This window comes from Phyllostomus discolor, chromosome 2 (assembly GCF_004126475.2).
Source record: "Phyllostomus discolor isolate MPI-MPIP mPhyDis1 chromosome 2, mPhyDis1.pri.v3, whole genome shotgun sequence".
Lineage (NCBI taxonomy): Eukaryota > Metazoa > Chordata > Mammalia > Chiroptera > Phyllostomidae > Phyllostomus > Phyllostomus discolor.
Genome location: NC_040904.2, coordinates 30932768 through 30950571, shown reverse-complemented (window position 1 = coordinate 30950571; position 17804 = coordinate 30932768). Strand labels below are relative to the sequence as shown.

The 17804-nt window shown below is 38.9% G+C and overlaps 1 protein-coding gene across 3 annotated transcripts in view; it reads left to right on the top strand.

The window, feature by feature from the left end:
- Positions 1 to 17804, top strand: part of WDR49 (WD repeat domain 49) — a 124055-nt gene that overhangs the window by 92288 nt on the left and 13963 nt on the right. For 2 of the 3 annotated variants that reach the window (XM_036017638.1, XM_036017637.1), the window contains 3 exons: positions 3003 to 3184; positions 10905 to 11014; positions 12888 to 13034. In XM_036017638.1, the coding sequence (XP_035873531.1) occupies positions 3003 to 3184; positions 10905 to 11014; positions 12888 to 13034 (439 nt within the window). The remainder of the gene's footprint in view (positions 1 to 3002; positions 3185 to 10904; positions 11015 to 12887; positions 13035 to 17804) is intronic. The other variant, XM_036017639.1, reaches the window with a different exon arrangement.

The following is a 17804-nucleotide window of genomic DNA, read 5'->3' as shown; positions in this document are numbered from 1 at the left end:
AACAAAAATAAGACTATCTCATGTGTGGGTGCCATATAAACTGTGCCCACGAAACACAATCTGTATCTAAATTTTATTTTAATTAAGAAGTATGTGCTGGTAGAACTGTTCACTTTTGTGCCTTTGATATTTTTCCTTAGTTATTTTGAAGGACTTCAGCCCCCCAAAGCCTGCATGAAAATATTTTTTTTGTTTTATTTTGTTATGTTTTTCCTGCTATTGAAGGCAGAAAAAGGGTCAGCAGAGGAAGCTGGTGTAGTTTTACAAAGTCAAGTCTGGCAAAGCAGGGGCAGCTGTGCTTTCTAGACCCTTCTGCTTGAGCTTTTAAAGTTTTTTTAAAGATTTATTTTAAGTCAAACAGTCTTGAATATGAGTGTTGCCAGGCCCAAGAAGTACAGGGGACCACGGCGAGAAGGGGATGGGGGGAGAAAGGATGGGAAGAGTAAAACTAGCAGATGCTGGAGAGTAGCACTGGTGAATGCCCTTCCCGTAGTGTGTGAGATGAGACATCCTTTTACAGCAGGATATGGGAGGCAGATGGAAATATGTAGCTAAGAAGAGAGCCAGTTAGTAAATATAACTAGGATCAGGACAATTTTTACCGAACAAACTTGATTTGTAAAGCATAGTGACTTTTGCCCTACATTTGAATGAGGAATTTGTCTTCTAGTTGAATTAATTCTGGTCTAGCGATTATAAAAACAGGAGGAAAGCATTAATGGATTTTAATTTCCCATGTGAAGACTTAATTTTTGAATTATACACAGTCTGATTAAAGTGTTTAAAATTTAATGCAATGCGATTCTACATATTTCATGAAAGAAGTTTTTTTTCAAATAAATGTGAATCCCTTTTACAACATAACTATTGATCTAAGATCGCTTTTCAAGTTAGACTTTTAAAAATAAGTGGTGGTGTGTGTCTCTTGCTAGAGTTGGAGAAATGGGAGTGGAGATGCTCTAACCACAGAGATACATTTACCCCAGGAAACTGTCAGGCTGCTGTGGTGTAAAAAGAAATTAGGTGCTGCATACATATTTTCAGTGACTGTCTTTAAGCACTCACCACAGTTGGTCTGGGTGGAGTTTGTTTCCTGGCACTGTTACCAAACAGAGATGGGGTCCTGCTGCCCAGGCTGCACGTAAATTCCGGAGGCAGAAGTCTGGTCAAAAAAGGAAAGGAGTCTTTTATTTAAAAGCTACGCAACTTTGGAAGAATGACAGGCTTCTGCCTCAGAGTCCATTCCCCCTAAAACACCCAAAGAAAAATAACACCGCCAGGCTTTGTTAGATTAGTTCAAAGCTATGCCTGGAATCCCTTCTCCCATTTAAAATACCATCTTTTGGAAAACACAGGTGGCTGCAGCATGATCATCCATCCAGATGTATTAGCTGGTTCCTGGTCAGTATGGCTCTAGGAATCTTCCTGGAGTCTGTGTACATGCATGGCCCTGTAGTGTGCCTGGCATAGCCACACCACCATCACTGCTTCTCACGGGTGGGAGGGACCTGGGGTACCGCCAACCACTGTAGCCAGTCCTGCGGTTGCTCCATCCTGGGGCCCGGCACCCAAGACTGCTTGCACCAAAGGGGCCCGCGAACACTCTGGGCCTGTGTCCCTGCACGGATCTCAAAGGCAGAGAAGGGTGCTGCCTTCTGTGCTGCAGAGAGCTGTGGTGTCCCAATGGCATCACGGGGGCACGCACACCTGGATAGAGGACTTAGATTTGGCACAAGCTGGCCCCCAAGTGAGGGAAACCAGAAGGATCAAGTCTCTGTACACGCCCTGCGCCCTCTGTTTAAATCTACTGGCCTAAAATTTTATGTGCTCCACTGTCTGGTGCAAAGGGGATGCTGGCACGCCCCTTTACCTGAGAGTATGGAAATCTACTACAGGCTGTGCTGTGGCTTGGCTTCAGTTCCACTGCCTCCGGCATTTCCTGACCCCCCCCCCCCCCCTTCTCTCCTGCACCGCCTCAGGGTCCTTCTTGTCTCTCCAGCAATCTCACCAGGTCCTCCTGTATCAGCACCTCTGCTGCTCCTTTTCTGGGGGCCAGTGACTTTGTGCCCATTCACCCCGTGTTTAAAATTGGATTTCGTTGCCTACATTGAAAATGAAGACATTTCATATAAGATCGATATCTCTTGCTTTTCTTGAAAAAGAACAAAGGTCATTCCTTGAGAGTAAGTGTAAAATGGACTGTGATCAGTGCAGTGCCCGCCTTTCTCTATTGTCTCTGAATGCCGAGGCTGAGTTTTATTCACTCTGGATCATCTCATGTGAGCCTTGTTTCATTCATTGGCATTGTCTTCCTGCCTCCGGTCGGCCTTTTACTCAGCATGCCCTTCTGACAAGGCTATCAGCTTGTGGACCAGTCGGACATCCTGGGGATGCCCACTGTCACCCCGCTATCATGCGGGCTGTGTTCTCTGGTGCATTCCTGTATCTGCAGTGCGGAATGATAAGAAACAAGGAAATCAGTTCCATATTTAAAATATAAAATAGTCATTGGGAGCTTTTGGTAGATGGACACAAAGTAAGAAATATAGCCTAAATCTGTTAAAACTATTAAATAGTACATATATTTTCTGGGAAAAAGGCTCAGTAATTGGACTGGCTTCTGATATTTTTAGGAAATAAGACAAAAAGTAGTAGTTGTATCAAAAATAAACATGATTCTTCAACAAAAGTTTTGTTTTTCTTTTTAGTTAATATATATATATTTTTTCTATTCAGGATTTTAAAAGTAGGAATGTCTATTTTTTTCATTATTATGTTTTCAGGGAATTTTTGTTAGTTTCTGATGACACTTAGCCTTTTTACCTTTATTAAAGTTCTGTGGATATGTGTTAGCTCCCTTGCAAGACTACGTTTTTTTGAGAACAGAAACACGTCTCATTCTTCTATTGTGTATGTCCCTAGCACTTTAATTAACAGTGTAGAATATAACCGTTCTAGGAAATAAAGCAATACAAATAAAATAAATCTCTTTGTTTTCATAGACAAAGCATTGGCAGATTGAAAACTGTTTTTCTCTTCCTAAGAAAGATAATAATTTAACAAAAACTGAGACTCAAGAAGAGAGTGTGACGGAAATTCCTTTACTTTCTAAGGAGGAATCATGTTTAGACCCAACAGAACTTCCTCTATTTGATAAGAAAAACAAAGCTGAGTCAACACACAAGTAAGTAATTCTAAGTGTTACCCAGATGTCAACTGGAGTCCAGATAGAGCCTAGGGGAGCTGGGCCAGACGTCCTTCTGTACTCTGCGATGTCCAATGCCGATCACAGCTTCTCTAAAATTGAGGGGTGGGGGTTGATTGTTTGCATGTGGCAGAGGGAATATGTATGTCCTCAGGGTTACATGTGGTTCTTATTTCTTGCCTTCATTGAATTTTTGATTTCTATTCAGTGTCTTCCGGTCCTTTGTTTCTGCTCCACCAACCACCTAATTGTAGAAATTAGCCTCTTTCCTAAAAAAAAAAAAAGTGTGTGTGTGTATGTATGCATCCCCGTATCTATCCCAGAATGTATATTGGGTTTTACTCCTGATTTGGGTACAGGGCATGGAAGATTATGTGACAGAAGTTCAAAGAGCCTAACTTTGATTATTAGACATGACTCTTTTTTTAATGCTGCCTGCTTTTCCTTCATGCTGCTGTTCAGCCACGTCTTCCTTTGCAGCACTCTGCTAGACCGACCCCTTTTTGCATTCCTCTTCCTCTCACGCCAGGCAGCTTTAGTTACTTCTTTTGTTTCCTATAGTCTTGCTAACCTATGCTCTCTGAATTTTACCTTTCATACTAAACAACTATTATTTTTGAAAGGATGTTTTTTTTTTCATTTTCTTTGATACAAATGAAAAAATTTTACCATGTGTATATATTACATTTTTTTTAGGAACTTAGGAAAAATTGCACAAAAAGTACAGAGTTTCTATATTCCCCACCTCATTACCTACTATCTTAGATTAATGTGGTACATTTGTTACAGTTGATGAACCAGTATTGATACTTTATGAATAACTAAAGTCCCTAGTTTACCTTAAGGAGGTACACTTGTATGTTCTTTGATGACCCCACTCAGGGACCTCAGCACATTTCCAAATCAATTCCCTCTCTGGCCAGCCTCCTATGGCTCCGCCCCACCAGCTGGGGTTACCTTTGGAAGTATACATCACAGTGTTTTTCTGTCTCAGTTGCTGTGCTCTGGTAGGCCTTCACTCTTGCACAGCTCTTCTTGGGTCAACCTCTGCTTAGCCAGTAGGAAACGTACTCATCCTTGCCACACCAACTGTTCCCTGGTTGTCCCTTCCAGTCTTACTCACCTGGGCAGCTTCAGCACAACTTTTTTCCTGTAGGCTTTTTCAGGAATTAATGAGCCACTGTTCTACTGTGTCCCTCTAATGATTTCCACAGGCAGTACACATTAAACTCTTTGACTGGTTTATGTGAATGGATGCTAGAATTCAAGGGGAAGCTTCCCTCCATCCTTGCGGGAGTGGACTTCAAGCACACAAAGTCTCTCCTCTCCTCCCTTATGTTATTGCATCTCTGGTCTGTTTATATCTTAGAATGGTGGTTGGCCTGGGTATCACCAGGTTGGTTTGGGAACTACCTCACTTAGGAATGTGGGTTACTTTTTACCTTTTAATTAATTATTTTGCTTTCAGACCTTTTGGACCTCTGCTGACAGGGAAATATAAGAAAAAAATCTCTTTTAAACCTTCTGTTACACTAAATTACACTTGGTATTTGTTCTTCTATTTCCTTGAATTATGGCTTGCTAAAATGTCAAGTGGCATTTTACTTTCAGGGAGAATGATCTTTTCAATTTAGAAATATAGCGTGACCAGTCCTGCACAATAATAGAATTCTGAGAATGGAAGGACTTTCACTATGACAAAATACTCCACCTAGCTGTCCAGCTCAATTTTATAGATCAGGAAATAAAGTTACCCAGGATAACACAGGTAGCTCATTGTGTTTTTTCCTGTCACACCCCTGAAAGAGTAAAGGCAAGTGTTATAGGTTCCTGTTTAAGAGTATTTCAGCAAATATCTTAGTTTCCCCTTCCTTGTGACAGACTGAGCTAGTATTTTTTGAGTCTTTCGTTAGAGTTAAAAATTAGCAATTTGAACAGTTTACTTCTTTCTTGACTTCCATCTCATCTTACTACGTTTCCTATTGTTTCATGACACTTTGTATTATGAAAATTAGTGCTGATATGTAGGTTTTTAAATTCACAGATTTCTCTTAAAACTAGAATTTTGCATTCTGCCAGATGAACTAGGTATACAGCAGAGTGATCTTCTGACCTTGGTCATAAGTTTCTGTAGGCCTTGGGAGAAATTTCCAGCAGTAAGAAACAAAGTTATCACTACTGTCCTGTGCTTTGTCAAATAGATATATCAAAAATACCTGTGATCTTTAAAATTTCTGCCTTTATCTAATTTAGATGACTGGATTGAAATAATTTTAAGGTGTTGTAGTAATGATGTAGTACCGAATGATGTAATTTAAGTTTTTGAACAAATTGAAAGAAAAAGGTTAAAAATGTATCCTCAGAATTGACTTGTCAGATATATACATCCCTCACTTCTCCCAGTAAGTTTGTGTGGAAAACATACAGGTGCAAAGTCATTGTCAGGTGTAAGATGTTTTTCATGGCCTCCATCCAGTACTGAGGAGATCTCAGAGGATGCCTTCCCTGAGAAAAAATTATTCTGAAGAATGTGCTGTTTTCCTAATCAGATTAGTAAATCCAAGTAGAAGAATCATGCCAACTCTTGTCTATATACAAACATATGAAAGAAATATATACAAGAATTTAAAGAGATGAAAGAGGAAAGGTGCTTTCAGTACAGGTGTGTGCAGGTAGGGGTATGTTTCGATGGAGGCATGAAACAGTAAGAAAGATGGAGAAACAAAAACTACATTTTTGTTTTAAATCTTAAGATTCTTTTCCCAGGATAAAAATCTTAGCATATATATCTTCTGGTTTATACATAAATACCAGTCTCCCATAGTACTTAGGGTATTTTATAATATTATGTCTGAGAAGTAGGTTGGTGGTAAAATGTCATCTTCCATTTAAACTCTGGGGAGATGGAGATGAATATATAATTTAAGAGGGTAAGGAAGTCCTAATGCTAAGTTAACAATTGATACAGAGATATAAATTTTACCTTTCCTTAGGTTCTGCAAAATTCATATTACTCTTCGAAAATGAAAAAAGAAGAATAAATAAATTAAAGGATAAAATAGCAAAAACTACAGTGGACATGCATTTTTCTTCATTTATGTTAATATTTAGTTTATGAAATCACCAAAAGTTAATCTAGAAAAATGTAGATAAAATAATTTAGAAAATATAAGCTCAGAATATTTTAATACAAAAATAGTAAATGTTCATTAGGGGAAATCTGGAGTAAAAATTAACAAGAAGAAGATGAAAGAAATCACCCATAGCAAAACCATTGTTGACAATTAGGAATTTCACTTTCCAGGTTTGTTCTGGGCATACTTATGCAAATAAATAAATGTGAAGTTTATAAAAATGAGGATTTAGATACATAATTTATACATACATATACATAATTTATATCCTGTTCTATCACTCAAAAATATACAGCAAGTTCATTTCTGTACTTTTAATATGAATCTCCACAGACATCAACATTCATTAATGACTCCATAGGAATGTATCATGTGGCTTTTTAACAACACTCTTCAAACATTTACATGGTTCACAAATTTTAACTGGGTGAACATTTCTTTAAATACCTTCATGTACACTTGTTAGAGTACTCAGCTGAGTTCACCGTTAGAATAAATTATTTGAAGTGGAGTTGCTGAGTCAAAAGATTTAAAAGCCTTTGGGTCACCTTGCTAAATTGCTGTCCCATCATGTGGACTCTCTCTCCAGTGTGTATGAAATTGGTGGCCTCTGAACCAACACTGCATGTTGTCATTGTCTTAAAAATGTTGTCATCATCTTCTTTATTGCTTTATGTAGCATTTTTAAATTACTTATAGAAGTGAACCAACGCTGCACGTTGTCATTTTCTTAAAAATGTTGCCATCATCTTCTTTATTGCTTTAGGTAGCATTTTAAATTACTTACAGAAGTGAACATTTTTTCACATGCTTATTAACCTTTAATAATTCAATACTAATCAAGTTGAGAGAAATACTCGAAGTCTACAAAACTAACTCCTGTGGCACCCTTAGGAGAAGCATATCCCAGCCTCCTTCTGAACAATTGCTACGGGATGAGCTCACCATCTCACGGACAGCCATCCCTGTTACTGACCCACTCTTTATTGTAGAATGACTGTAATGTTAGGGCAAATCTGTCCCTTTGTAGAGGTCTCTTTCATTGATTGTTATTCTTGTTCTAGGACAATGAAATGCAAGTCTTTTCTACTAGCTTTAGCCACAAATTTTCCTTTGGTTACCATTAAAAAATTTGCCAATGAGGATCAGGTTAATTGTTAGAAATCAGGATTTTAAAAATCAGATAGGAAATGAAATGGAACTTTCCATTAATTTTTCAGAAAGTTTATGTAAGGCAGAAGATACAGTTAAAAGTAATATTTTTGGACATATGAAATAATTGTGATGTTCTAAATTCTATATTATCGTAATGAGGAAACTGATATTTACTATTCTTTATATGCTACTGATTACCTAACTTTTCTACCAGTAGACCTTATATGAGAAATTAAATTGGAAAATTTATGGACAACTATGACAAAAAAAATACACAGAACATTAAAATCTAGTTTTAAATCAGGTCTTATGTGACATAAAACACTTGGAGGATTGACAGTCTACTTTCTCCAACAATCTGTGGCCATAACTATCATGCAACTCACATATGACAAATGAAAGCAAATGAAAGTCTACTCCATTTTTGAAACTTAAGTCTTAAAAATACTTGTACAACAAATTATTATTTTTGTAAATACTGTATATTCTCATTTTTTGTCTGATCATTCTGATAGTTCCCAGGAGTATTGTAACTGGCTACGGGCAGCATTGGATCTCTCTGCCTTGAGTACAAAATATCAGTCTTAGCCAATACCTATTGAGCTCTTACCATAGTCCAGGCACTGTTCCAAGGTCTTTATGTGTTAAACTAATTTAATTGTCCCTGTAATCTTCAAAAACAGCTACAATTATGATCCCTATTTCACAACTAGGAAAGCAAGACACATGGAGGTTAAGCTATTTGCTCAATGTCAGCTGACCAGCAAGAGGTGAACCAGAGGACTCAAAGCAGGCATTCTGACTCCAGGGTCAGCACACTTTGCCACCACTCTATCCTGCCTGCCCAAAAAGCGTCCTGTGACAATATTGAAAAGTTAGTTTCTGAGTGAAGTGATCAAATACTTTGCCAAGAGCCTGTTATGTGTAAGGCACTATTCTAGGCAGCTTCACTTTCCTTTAATGCCTAGAAGGGCACTGGGGATTTGTCACACATCATTCCTCCCCTTTATATCCAGAACCATGAGATGAGAGGTCAGTTAGAGCCTTTCCTTCTCATTGAACTGATGGCAATGCTATGATTGCCCATGGCAGGCCCACTTTCCTGCATCACCATCCAAGACATGTGTACACGCAAAAAGTTTTCAACTCTCAGCCCTTTATTACATTCTTCTGCTTCTTTGTCTTTATCCATTAATACTATTGGACTTCCAGGAATATTCACCTTTTTCTAGTTCTCTGTATATTTTCATACTAACCACTCTCTCAAACATCAGCTATCTATGGAAAAGAAACAATAGGTTGGCCTCTGAATGTGAAGTTACATCTGCAGTCTGGTTGTCACAGAACTGCTCTTTGCCCTGGAGCTTTATCAGCACAGCTCCGTTTTCTAGGCAGTCATCTACGTGTGCAATTTGTTGCGATTCCCTGGAGATTCTCTGCTACCCTCTGCCTGCTGCTCTTCCTCCGTGTATTACATTCTTTAGTGAAGATAGGCAAAGTCTTTGTTTTATGCAAAAGGCATTTGATTTAAATACCACTGGGTGAGAAAGTGAATGGTCTAAAAGCAGGAAAGAGCTTGGGCTGTTTGGGGAAAAATCAAGATCTGGTGAAAACTGGTCCAAAGATAGACCTCACTGCTTCTAGACCTTCTTAACCTTTTATACCTCAATTTATTTCAAAAATACTCTTCTGGGAGAAAAGTCTTAACCTAATGACTACAAGACTTAACTGCTCCTACTCTATCCTTCCTGTATCCACCACCACTTTTCACTCTTACAGATTCTCTTACCAATGTTTCTTATAATTAATTAATTTATTTTTTAGAGAGAGGGCAAGGAAGGGAGAAAGAGAAAGAGAGAAACATCAATCAGTTGCCTCTTGTACACACCCTGACTTGGGACTCGACCTTGGGCCGAACCCATAGCCCAGGCATGTGCCGTCACCGGTAATCGAACTGGCAACCTTTTGGTTTGTAGGAAGATGCTCAACCAACTGAGGGCTCTCTTACTTTTAATGATACCATCATTCTTATCTCCAAAGCCCAGATACTGGCTAAATACTATGTCCTTATTCATAGGAGATGGCATGTTACGAGGGAGGCCATTCCAGTGTGCTTTGGGGTGGAAGAACTGCCACCTGCCTTCAGATAGCTGTCCCTGCAATTAAACCATTCTTTATTGGAGAATGACTCTAACATTAAGTCAAATTGATCCATTTTTAGAGGTCCCTTTCATTGATCCTTATTCTTATTCTAAAACAATAGAGAGTAAGTATTTTCTACCCAGTATTATCTACAAATATTTTGGATGGCAAGATTTTCCTATAGAAAAAACACTCTATAACTCAAAAAAAAAATCAAAACAAAACCTTATGTAGATACTCCCACCAGTCAAGGAAGTACAGTTCTCCTCCTCCTCCTTTTATAAGCATGGGCTATGCTTAGAAACTTGCTTCTAGAGAAGCATGTATAGAAAGAAAGAGAAACAATTTAAACGCCAGTGCAGAAGCTGGCAAACATCGCCTTGGCCAGGTGATGACTTACAGCAGTCCGTCCGTTTGACAGCGTGTTCCCCTGATGAGGTGTGATGAGAATAGCACTTCACCTTGTTGTTTTCCTCCCAACAACCGTGACCCCCTCTAACCTTAAGAAGAACATCAGACACATCTAAATTGAAGGACATGCTACAAAAAATATGACAAGCTTTCTTCAAAATTTCCTAGGTCATGAAAAACAAGGAACATCTGAGAAACTGTCATATGCCAGAACAAGCTAAGGAGTCAGGTTCTGAGCAATGAAATTTGTAGCTGTTAAGGTTGAGGTCTGTGACAGTGAGTGATAAATATATTTGAGACCATTTGTTGTTTTCTGACCAGAATTATATACAACTATATAGTGATTTCACTCTTTGTTTTATTGATAAATTTTTTCCTTGGATTCAAGAGAATCTCAAATTTTCTTATAGATTTGTATGACAATCCTCAAAGATACTGGATTTTCCTGAATTTTGTATACCGTAAGTGAAGAGGTAGGCCTGACATAGCATACAGGAGTTTTAGACACGTCCCACTGATTATCCCATATGGTTGGCACCCAGGGCAAGCACCGTGTGTGTCTCTATTCCTTTCCTTCTGCATGGCTTTTCTCTGACCTACCAGTCCGCACTGAGGACAGCATCTTTGCTTTAACTAGCCTCTGGGCTTCTCTAGCTCTTACCATTTTATATTGTCACATAGCTAGCAAGCATTTTATTCAATGATTTGGCTTGTTTGGTGTAAACCAATGTCACTATGGAGGTCCACGGGATAGAGTTTTTTTCTTTTTGTCAAAGTGAAAAATGTATTTATAACCAGGAAGTGTCTGTTCATCCTTTGTGGTTCATTTTATTTCACCATGAATTATTTTCTTCCAGTGTCAGACCATCAGAAGTCATAAATTTAGGTATAAAATATAAGAAAAGAACCGTATGTAAGCAAAAAGCACATAACGTTTACAACAGTGAAGTTATACAAAAACCATCCAGTAAGTAATCACCATTGATCTATTTTTATAGTGTTATCATATTATCGATTGGTATGAATAAGACAAGTAGCCACTCCGAGTGCAGGGATGTTGGTATTCTTTAATAAACTTGCAAGTGTGGTCCTGTGATCCCCACTTCACAAAAGAGGACAATGAGGCTTAGCGACTTCACGTGACTTGTCCGAGGCTGCACAATGTACATACAAGTGGCAGAAGTGTAAGATCTAAACCTGGAAACACATGTCAGATGCCTACTATAGTTCCTGAAATAGAGCTGACACAGATGTTAATTCTTTCCCCCAAGTGTTGAAGAGATGAAAATGAATAAATGCTAATTTTGCTCTCAGGAAGCCCAAAGCCACACAGAATGATGCATTAGTTATTGACTGACCAGGAAAAGAATTACAAAAAAAGTTAACACAAACAAAAGAATCATTATTACCTTGAAGTGTATTATTTAGAAGTGTAGTGAGAATCACTCCCAAAGCTCCATCATATAACGAGACTATTTCACACACTACCGATCTTTTTTTCACCTTGTGTCCTAGGGGAAGCTGCGCTTTCATAGAGCAGATATTTTAATTTTAGAATTCCTGTTGAAATTTGCTCTCAAAAGTCACATCATTATTTGTTAGTATTCAGTACACATTTATAAACTGATCTACTCCATAGGATTTTTTTGGTCAGGATTATAAGAGATACTTCATGTGAAGCACTGAGAACAAGTGCCCGACATGTTACAGAAACTCAGTGCAATTTTGTTAGCAATATTATTATTGTACTTGTTATTATCATTATTATTATACCTTGGAGCTCGATCTTTGGAGTGAAACATATCTGAGCTTAAGTCCAAGGTCTCCTGTTTACTGGCTGTGTAGATTCAGGCAAGTTATTAAAAGCATCTTGGGGCCCTTCTCTATTTCCTTATCTGTGAGAAGCACGTAATGATAGTTTACAAGCTGTGGGGATTCCTCCTTTGGTTTGGCATAACACATTCTTTCTCGAACTCTGTTCCCTGGCCTAGCAGCATCAGCATCACCTGGAACTTAAAAACGTCAATGCCAATGTCCCACCCTGACCCTACTGCATAAGAAATGGAGCGCTGCAGAGCAGTTCATGCTTTAGCAAGCCCTCCAGGGGACTGTGAAACCAGGGGAGGTTGCAGAGCCATTGACGTCATGCAGGGCCTGCCCCACAGCTGGATCGGAATCTGTGTGAGCTCACTTTTCCTGGACACTGAGCCTCCACAATGACAAAAGCATAGTTCCCACCATCCCAGAGCTACCAACCAAACAGGAAACCACATCTTGAATGAAGCTTCCATAGCGAAAAGAAAACGTTTTCACTTTGTCCAAGACTTTGCTTTTAAGGGTGTGATGAAAAGAGCCTTCCTTTCCATTGTTTCATTGTATGCATCATAAATACAACAACACAGCCCTGGTGTACATGTTAGCAAAATGAAAAAGTACCTGTAAATTCAGACAGTTAGAGATGTTTCTTAATTTAAATGCTTAAAAAGTAGATTTTTCTGTCACAAATGATACAATGTTCTGATAGATAAAAGAGAAACTGGAGCTTTTCCAAAACTGTTAAATACTCATTTTGGGGTGGAGGAATAGCAAAAGAATACAAAATAAAAAATAAAGGAGTTGGGGAGCCCTGAGTTGATTTTGGTCTCGTGGAATGACAGAACCACAGATTTTTGTTGTGAACAGCTGTGTCTGCAGGCTATGCTGATGACTGCAGCTGTACCAGCTGAGGAACAGGAAGGTTAAACTAAAAGAATGAACTTGGAAATGTGCTGGTTCCTTTTGAGGAATTAATGATATTGTGCTTTTATTTCTATCTTGCCCTAAAACCTGCTGCTGCGAAGGTGTATTTAGGTCATTAAGCATCGGAGCCCTGAAAGAGCTGCCTGAAGTGCGTAAACCAGCTTTTCTTCTAGACCCTGAGAAATACTTTAGGGAAGAGCCACAGAAGGAGTATCCCCAAATTCTGGAGGACCCATCACCTTCTGCGAGTAAGTCTGCAGCCCTTCCACCATCTCTCCCTATGAAACTCAACCCATTAGAAAAATAAAGTAGAAGCACACAAAAGCAAAACAGTGTGCCTTCTAGGCTGTCGTGCAATGAAGTGTGGCTTGGCTGCTAAGATTTATAGCTCAGCTGCTGACCCGAGCTCCCAGAAAGGACAGCAACAGCCTAGGATACATAAAAAGAATATTTTTTATTTTGTCACTTTTCTCAAGTCAGAATGGCACAAAGATGTATTATGAGTTGCCGTGGTTGGGAAGGCCTCCCTTCAAGTAATCTTAATTTTCAAAACTTACACCCAAGGGACATCACAGGATTGCTTTAGAAGAGTCTCTGACAACCTGGTTTTGTTCTTTCTATGTAAAACACTATAAATAGAGGCTACTTGAAATGTATTGTCTTAGAGACTTCCAGCTGCAGTCCTGGGCCAATATGATGAGAGGACAAGAAAGCTAAACTTGGGAAACACAAGTGAATGATCTCTCAAGATTTGGAAATGTTATGTGTAAAGGAATGCTCTATTTTTCATACTGTTATAGGCTTCAGAGTTTCTAAGAATTTGAAGAATAATTTCTGTACAAAAATGCTACCCGTACAGAGGCATAGGCAGCGGGAGTAGACGGCACAGCCCGATTCTCAGTGAGGCACTCAGAAAGCATATGGACTCTGCAGGGAGCTCATTTAAAATAATTAATGAAAAGTACAAGTTTCAACTTGTAATAAACAAAAGATTAGAACTGCAGTCAAACCATCTCCTGAGATCGGAGCTTTCTAAACTTTTCACATCCTCCGAGATGGGGGGAATTCAGCATCATCCTTGAGAAATACTAACACTGTAGGAGGGAGGCATTTCTTCACATCCACACTTGAGGAAGGTCAGGGCTCTCATCTCTGACCAGTTTCCTGTGGAAAGGGAGAACAGCTGGTCCACATTTTGTTCTTGGAAATTCCACTTGTGAGCAAGGTACAGTTGTCATTCCTTATCGCCAGAGTTTCTGCTCTAATTGTTACCACTTCCTTTGCCTTTTCTCAGAGCTTCTCTTTCCTAAATTTACAGTCATTTATTTGCTCTCACGAGGGTCATCTATGACTTGTGCTCATTCCTTTTAAAAACGTGAATCCATAAATGTTAAGGCTTTAAATAACTGTTAGTGCCTTCCAGTCTCAAAGGGCTTTCAGTCTGTCAGCCTATTGTTTTTCCCCAGAGTGATTCATCTTGAAGAATAAATATGGGGAGTATTAATCTCGTCCTTCTGTGTCACAGACAGAAGAGAATCTGGGGAACAGACAGTTAGAAGGCTTCAGAGAGAGCCAGGACAGAGAGTAAAGATAGTTGAGACGTAGAACTCGCACACAGGAGGAAACCAGGATGGAGGCAGGAGTCAGAGCTGAGGCAGGAGAAATGGGACGCAGGGAGCATTCCCAAGGGGCGGAGCAGGAAGTCAGAGAGCTCAGCAGTCAGGGCCACCAGCTCCTCTCCTCGCCCTGTGAATGCCTGTTTACATGAGGAAGCTTGTATGTTCGTTTTCCTTCATCCCCAGATGAATTCTCCTGATGCACAGGGAGAATGTGTGTGGTCAGGTGGGGCGGATGGCTGGATGGAAACACCTAAAATACCTACAAGACTCTAATAACATTTTCAAAGAGAATTTTTTCCCTGGATTTCTTAATTTTAAAATTTCCTATAATTCCCACACAGTTTTGAAAAGATGTTTTTTTCTCTATTGCTTTTAAAATTTTTTTCTTCAGCTTTTCTTCCTTTGCCTTCTCTGCAAGTGACAATAATTCCTTTTTCATCTATTTCACTGACTGAGGGAGAGATAGAGGCAAACTATTGAGGACAACAGAGTGCACGACACAGGTCCCCACAGATGAGGTTCTACTGAAGCACTAAGGAGGAAGCCAGGTCAGCTCTGGCTTGGGCACATGAAGGAATTCAGAATGGAGGTAGCATCTGAGTTGGGACTTGGAATGAGTAGAAGTTCAAAGGCGTGGGAGGGGAACAGGAAGTCAGTATCAAGGAAACAGTATAAGAACAGATACATCAAAGATGAGGTAGGGCAGAAGTCCAAATGACTCCAAGTTGGCTGCCATGGCTGACCGGATGGTGACCCAGTCACTGAGTTTGACACCCAAAAGTAGAGTTGAGTCTGGAATGTGTTGAGTTTGACATACAGGTGTGCCATTTAGAAGTAAAGGTGTGGAGGATGGAAGGAGATTGGAACATGCTCTGTGTAGTGATGTCATAAAGTATTCAACTAGCTGACACTGAAATAACGTGTGCTCATATATTTAACCTTTCCTAAGCTAGATATTGAAAGACTTCTCTGTGTTAAACCCCATGCTGGATGCCAGAGACACAGAGCTAACACACACAGGCCTAGTTTTAAAAAATCCTGAGGATGAGTTGGAGAAGTAGAGAGACTGAAAAAACAAATACAAAACAGATCTAATTGTGTTTTACAACAAGGGCCATGATGGAGGTAAGCACCGCCAAGGAGAGATAGAGACTATGTGGAGATTCATAGATGGTTTTTCAGAGAAACCGGATTATGCCTGAATTGAATATTAAATGCTAAGTTGGCATTACTCAGGTAAGAAAAAAGGGGGATGATATTTCTGGCAAAAGGGTAGCATATGTAGATATAGGGTGGGATGAGTGACAAAGTATGCTAAGGGAATTAGCTACAGACACTTTCAGATAGCTGGGGTCTAGAAGGGGTGTGATAAGAATAAAGGCTAGATAGGTAAATGGGGGCCAGGTCAGGGAGCACTTAGTTGACTGTGTGCTAAGGTCCTTGGTATTTATTTTACTAGAACTGAGGATTCATGAGAACGTTTTAATCAAATATTCTCAATTACCCTATTGTATGTCTTTTATGAATTCTTCATTTTTAATATCTCTTTATTTTATTCTTCTCATGATTAGAAGTTATAATAGTCTTTCTTGTGGTCTTTATTTCTTCTCGTGGTAAAGGTTTCCATCTGATTTTTTTCAGTCTTAAGAATTTTCTGCAATTTTTCTTATGATGTGGAGCTGCTGATGAGTAAGTTTGTTTTAGCTTCTCTGTTTCTTAAATATGCATTTATTTTATTTTTACTTTGACAGGATATTATCACTGAGTTTACAACTCTAGATAGCAGGATTTTTAAAAATTTCAACTCCTGAAACATCTCATCCCATTGTTTCCTTGCTCTCATAGTCCTTTTAAGAATCTAGATCTTAATATTATTATTGCTCCTTTGAAAATAGTATCTTTTTTTCTGGCTGATTTAAGGTTTTTCTCTTTATCCTACATTTCAGAAGTTTTATCATGATGAGTATAAATTTATTTTTCGCTGTATTTATACTGCTTGGGGTGATAGGAATTCTTAAATTCATCTTTCTTCAATTTTGGATAATTCTCAACCATTATCTTTTGAAGTATTATTTCTTTTGAATTCCCACTCTCCTCTACTTCTAGGATTGCAATTATACACATTAGATTTTCAGAATGTAACAAATGTTCTCTATGTTCTTCTTTCTATTTTATTTTCTCTCTGGGCTCCATTTAAAAACTTTTTTATTGATTGATTTTAGAAAAACAGAGGCTGGTGTGAAGGAGGGAGGGAGGGAGAGAGAACTCTGTTTGTTTCCACTTATTTATGCATTCATTGGTTGATTCTTTTAAGTGCCCTGAATGGGGCTTGAACCTGCAACCTTGGCATGTCAGGAAAATGCTCTAACCAACTGAGTTACTCAGCCAGGGTCGAGCTTCATTCTGGATATTTTGTATTGATTTGTCTTTGCATTCAGTCATCCTGTGTTTGCCAATGTGCTTTTAACCCCTTTGTGATCAGTTCCCAATTTCAGATTATGTGTATATATTCAATTCTATAAAGTCATTTGAACATCTTTTATATATTCTCAGTTGAAACTACTCATGTTTTCATCCAGTTTTTCTAATTTTTTTTTTCTGTTTTTTAAGACATACTTATAACAGTAATTTTAAAGTCCTGGTCTGCTAACATCAATATCTACACAATCCTTGTGTCTGCTTCTAATGCCCACTTTTTCCTCTTTGTTATTAGTCACATTTTCCTCCTTCTTTGTAAGTCCTGTAATTTTTGTACAGTTTTTATTAAATGACAGAAATTATGTATAAGAGATCTATGATACGGAAATTGATGGTATTTTCTCCCAGACGCCCTTTCCTTAGTTCAACAGAGAGCATGAGGGGCCAAGCACATTAATCCCATTAGAAACTGAGCTTGGTCAGTACTGGGTTACAGCTTTAGTAATTGTTAGTTCACTCCTATGCCAAATGTCTGTCTGTTTTAGACCTCTCCCTCTAGTGGGATGTTGTGTCCGAAGTGCAAGACTGCAGGAAGCCTTTCACTGCCTCTCCAGTCCGATCCACCGCCTCCCACTCCACCCCGGCACTCAGGATGTACCCTATGGGGAATGCTGGCCACAGCTATGAAATTTCTCTAGATTCCAATACATCACACCAACCCACACAGTCATCAAAAGCTTTTCTAATTTTACTTTCCCTTAGAATAGCCTCTCTGTCTATGGTAAGCCCGTTTCTCAGAAATGCCCAAGCATGGTAAGTCCCCAGAGGGAAGAAAATATGTAGCAATCTCAGCTCATCTAAGAAGGGTTATACCATCTCTAGATTTTTAATTTGATAATCTTTGCTTCCACAGCTCTCTGATGGCTTTAAAACTTTATTTCTATAATTTACCAGGTTCTTTTTGCTGTTGTTTTTTCCTAT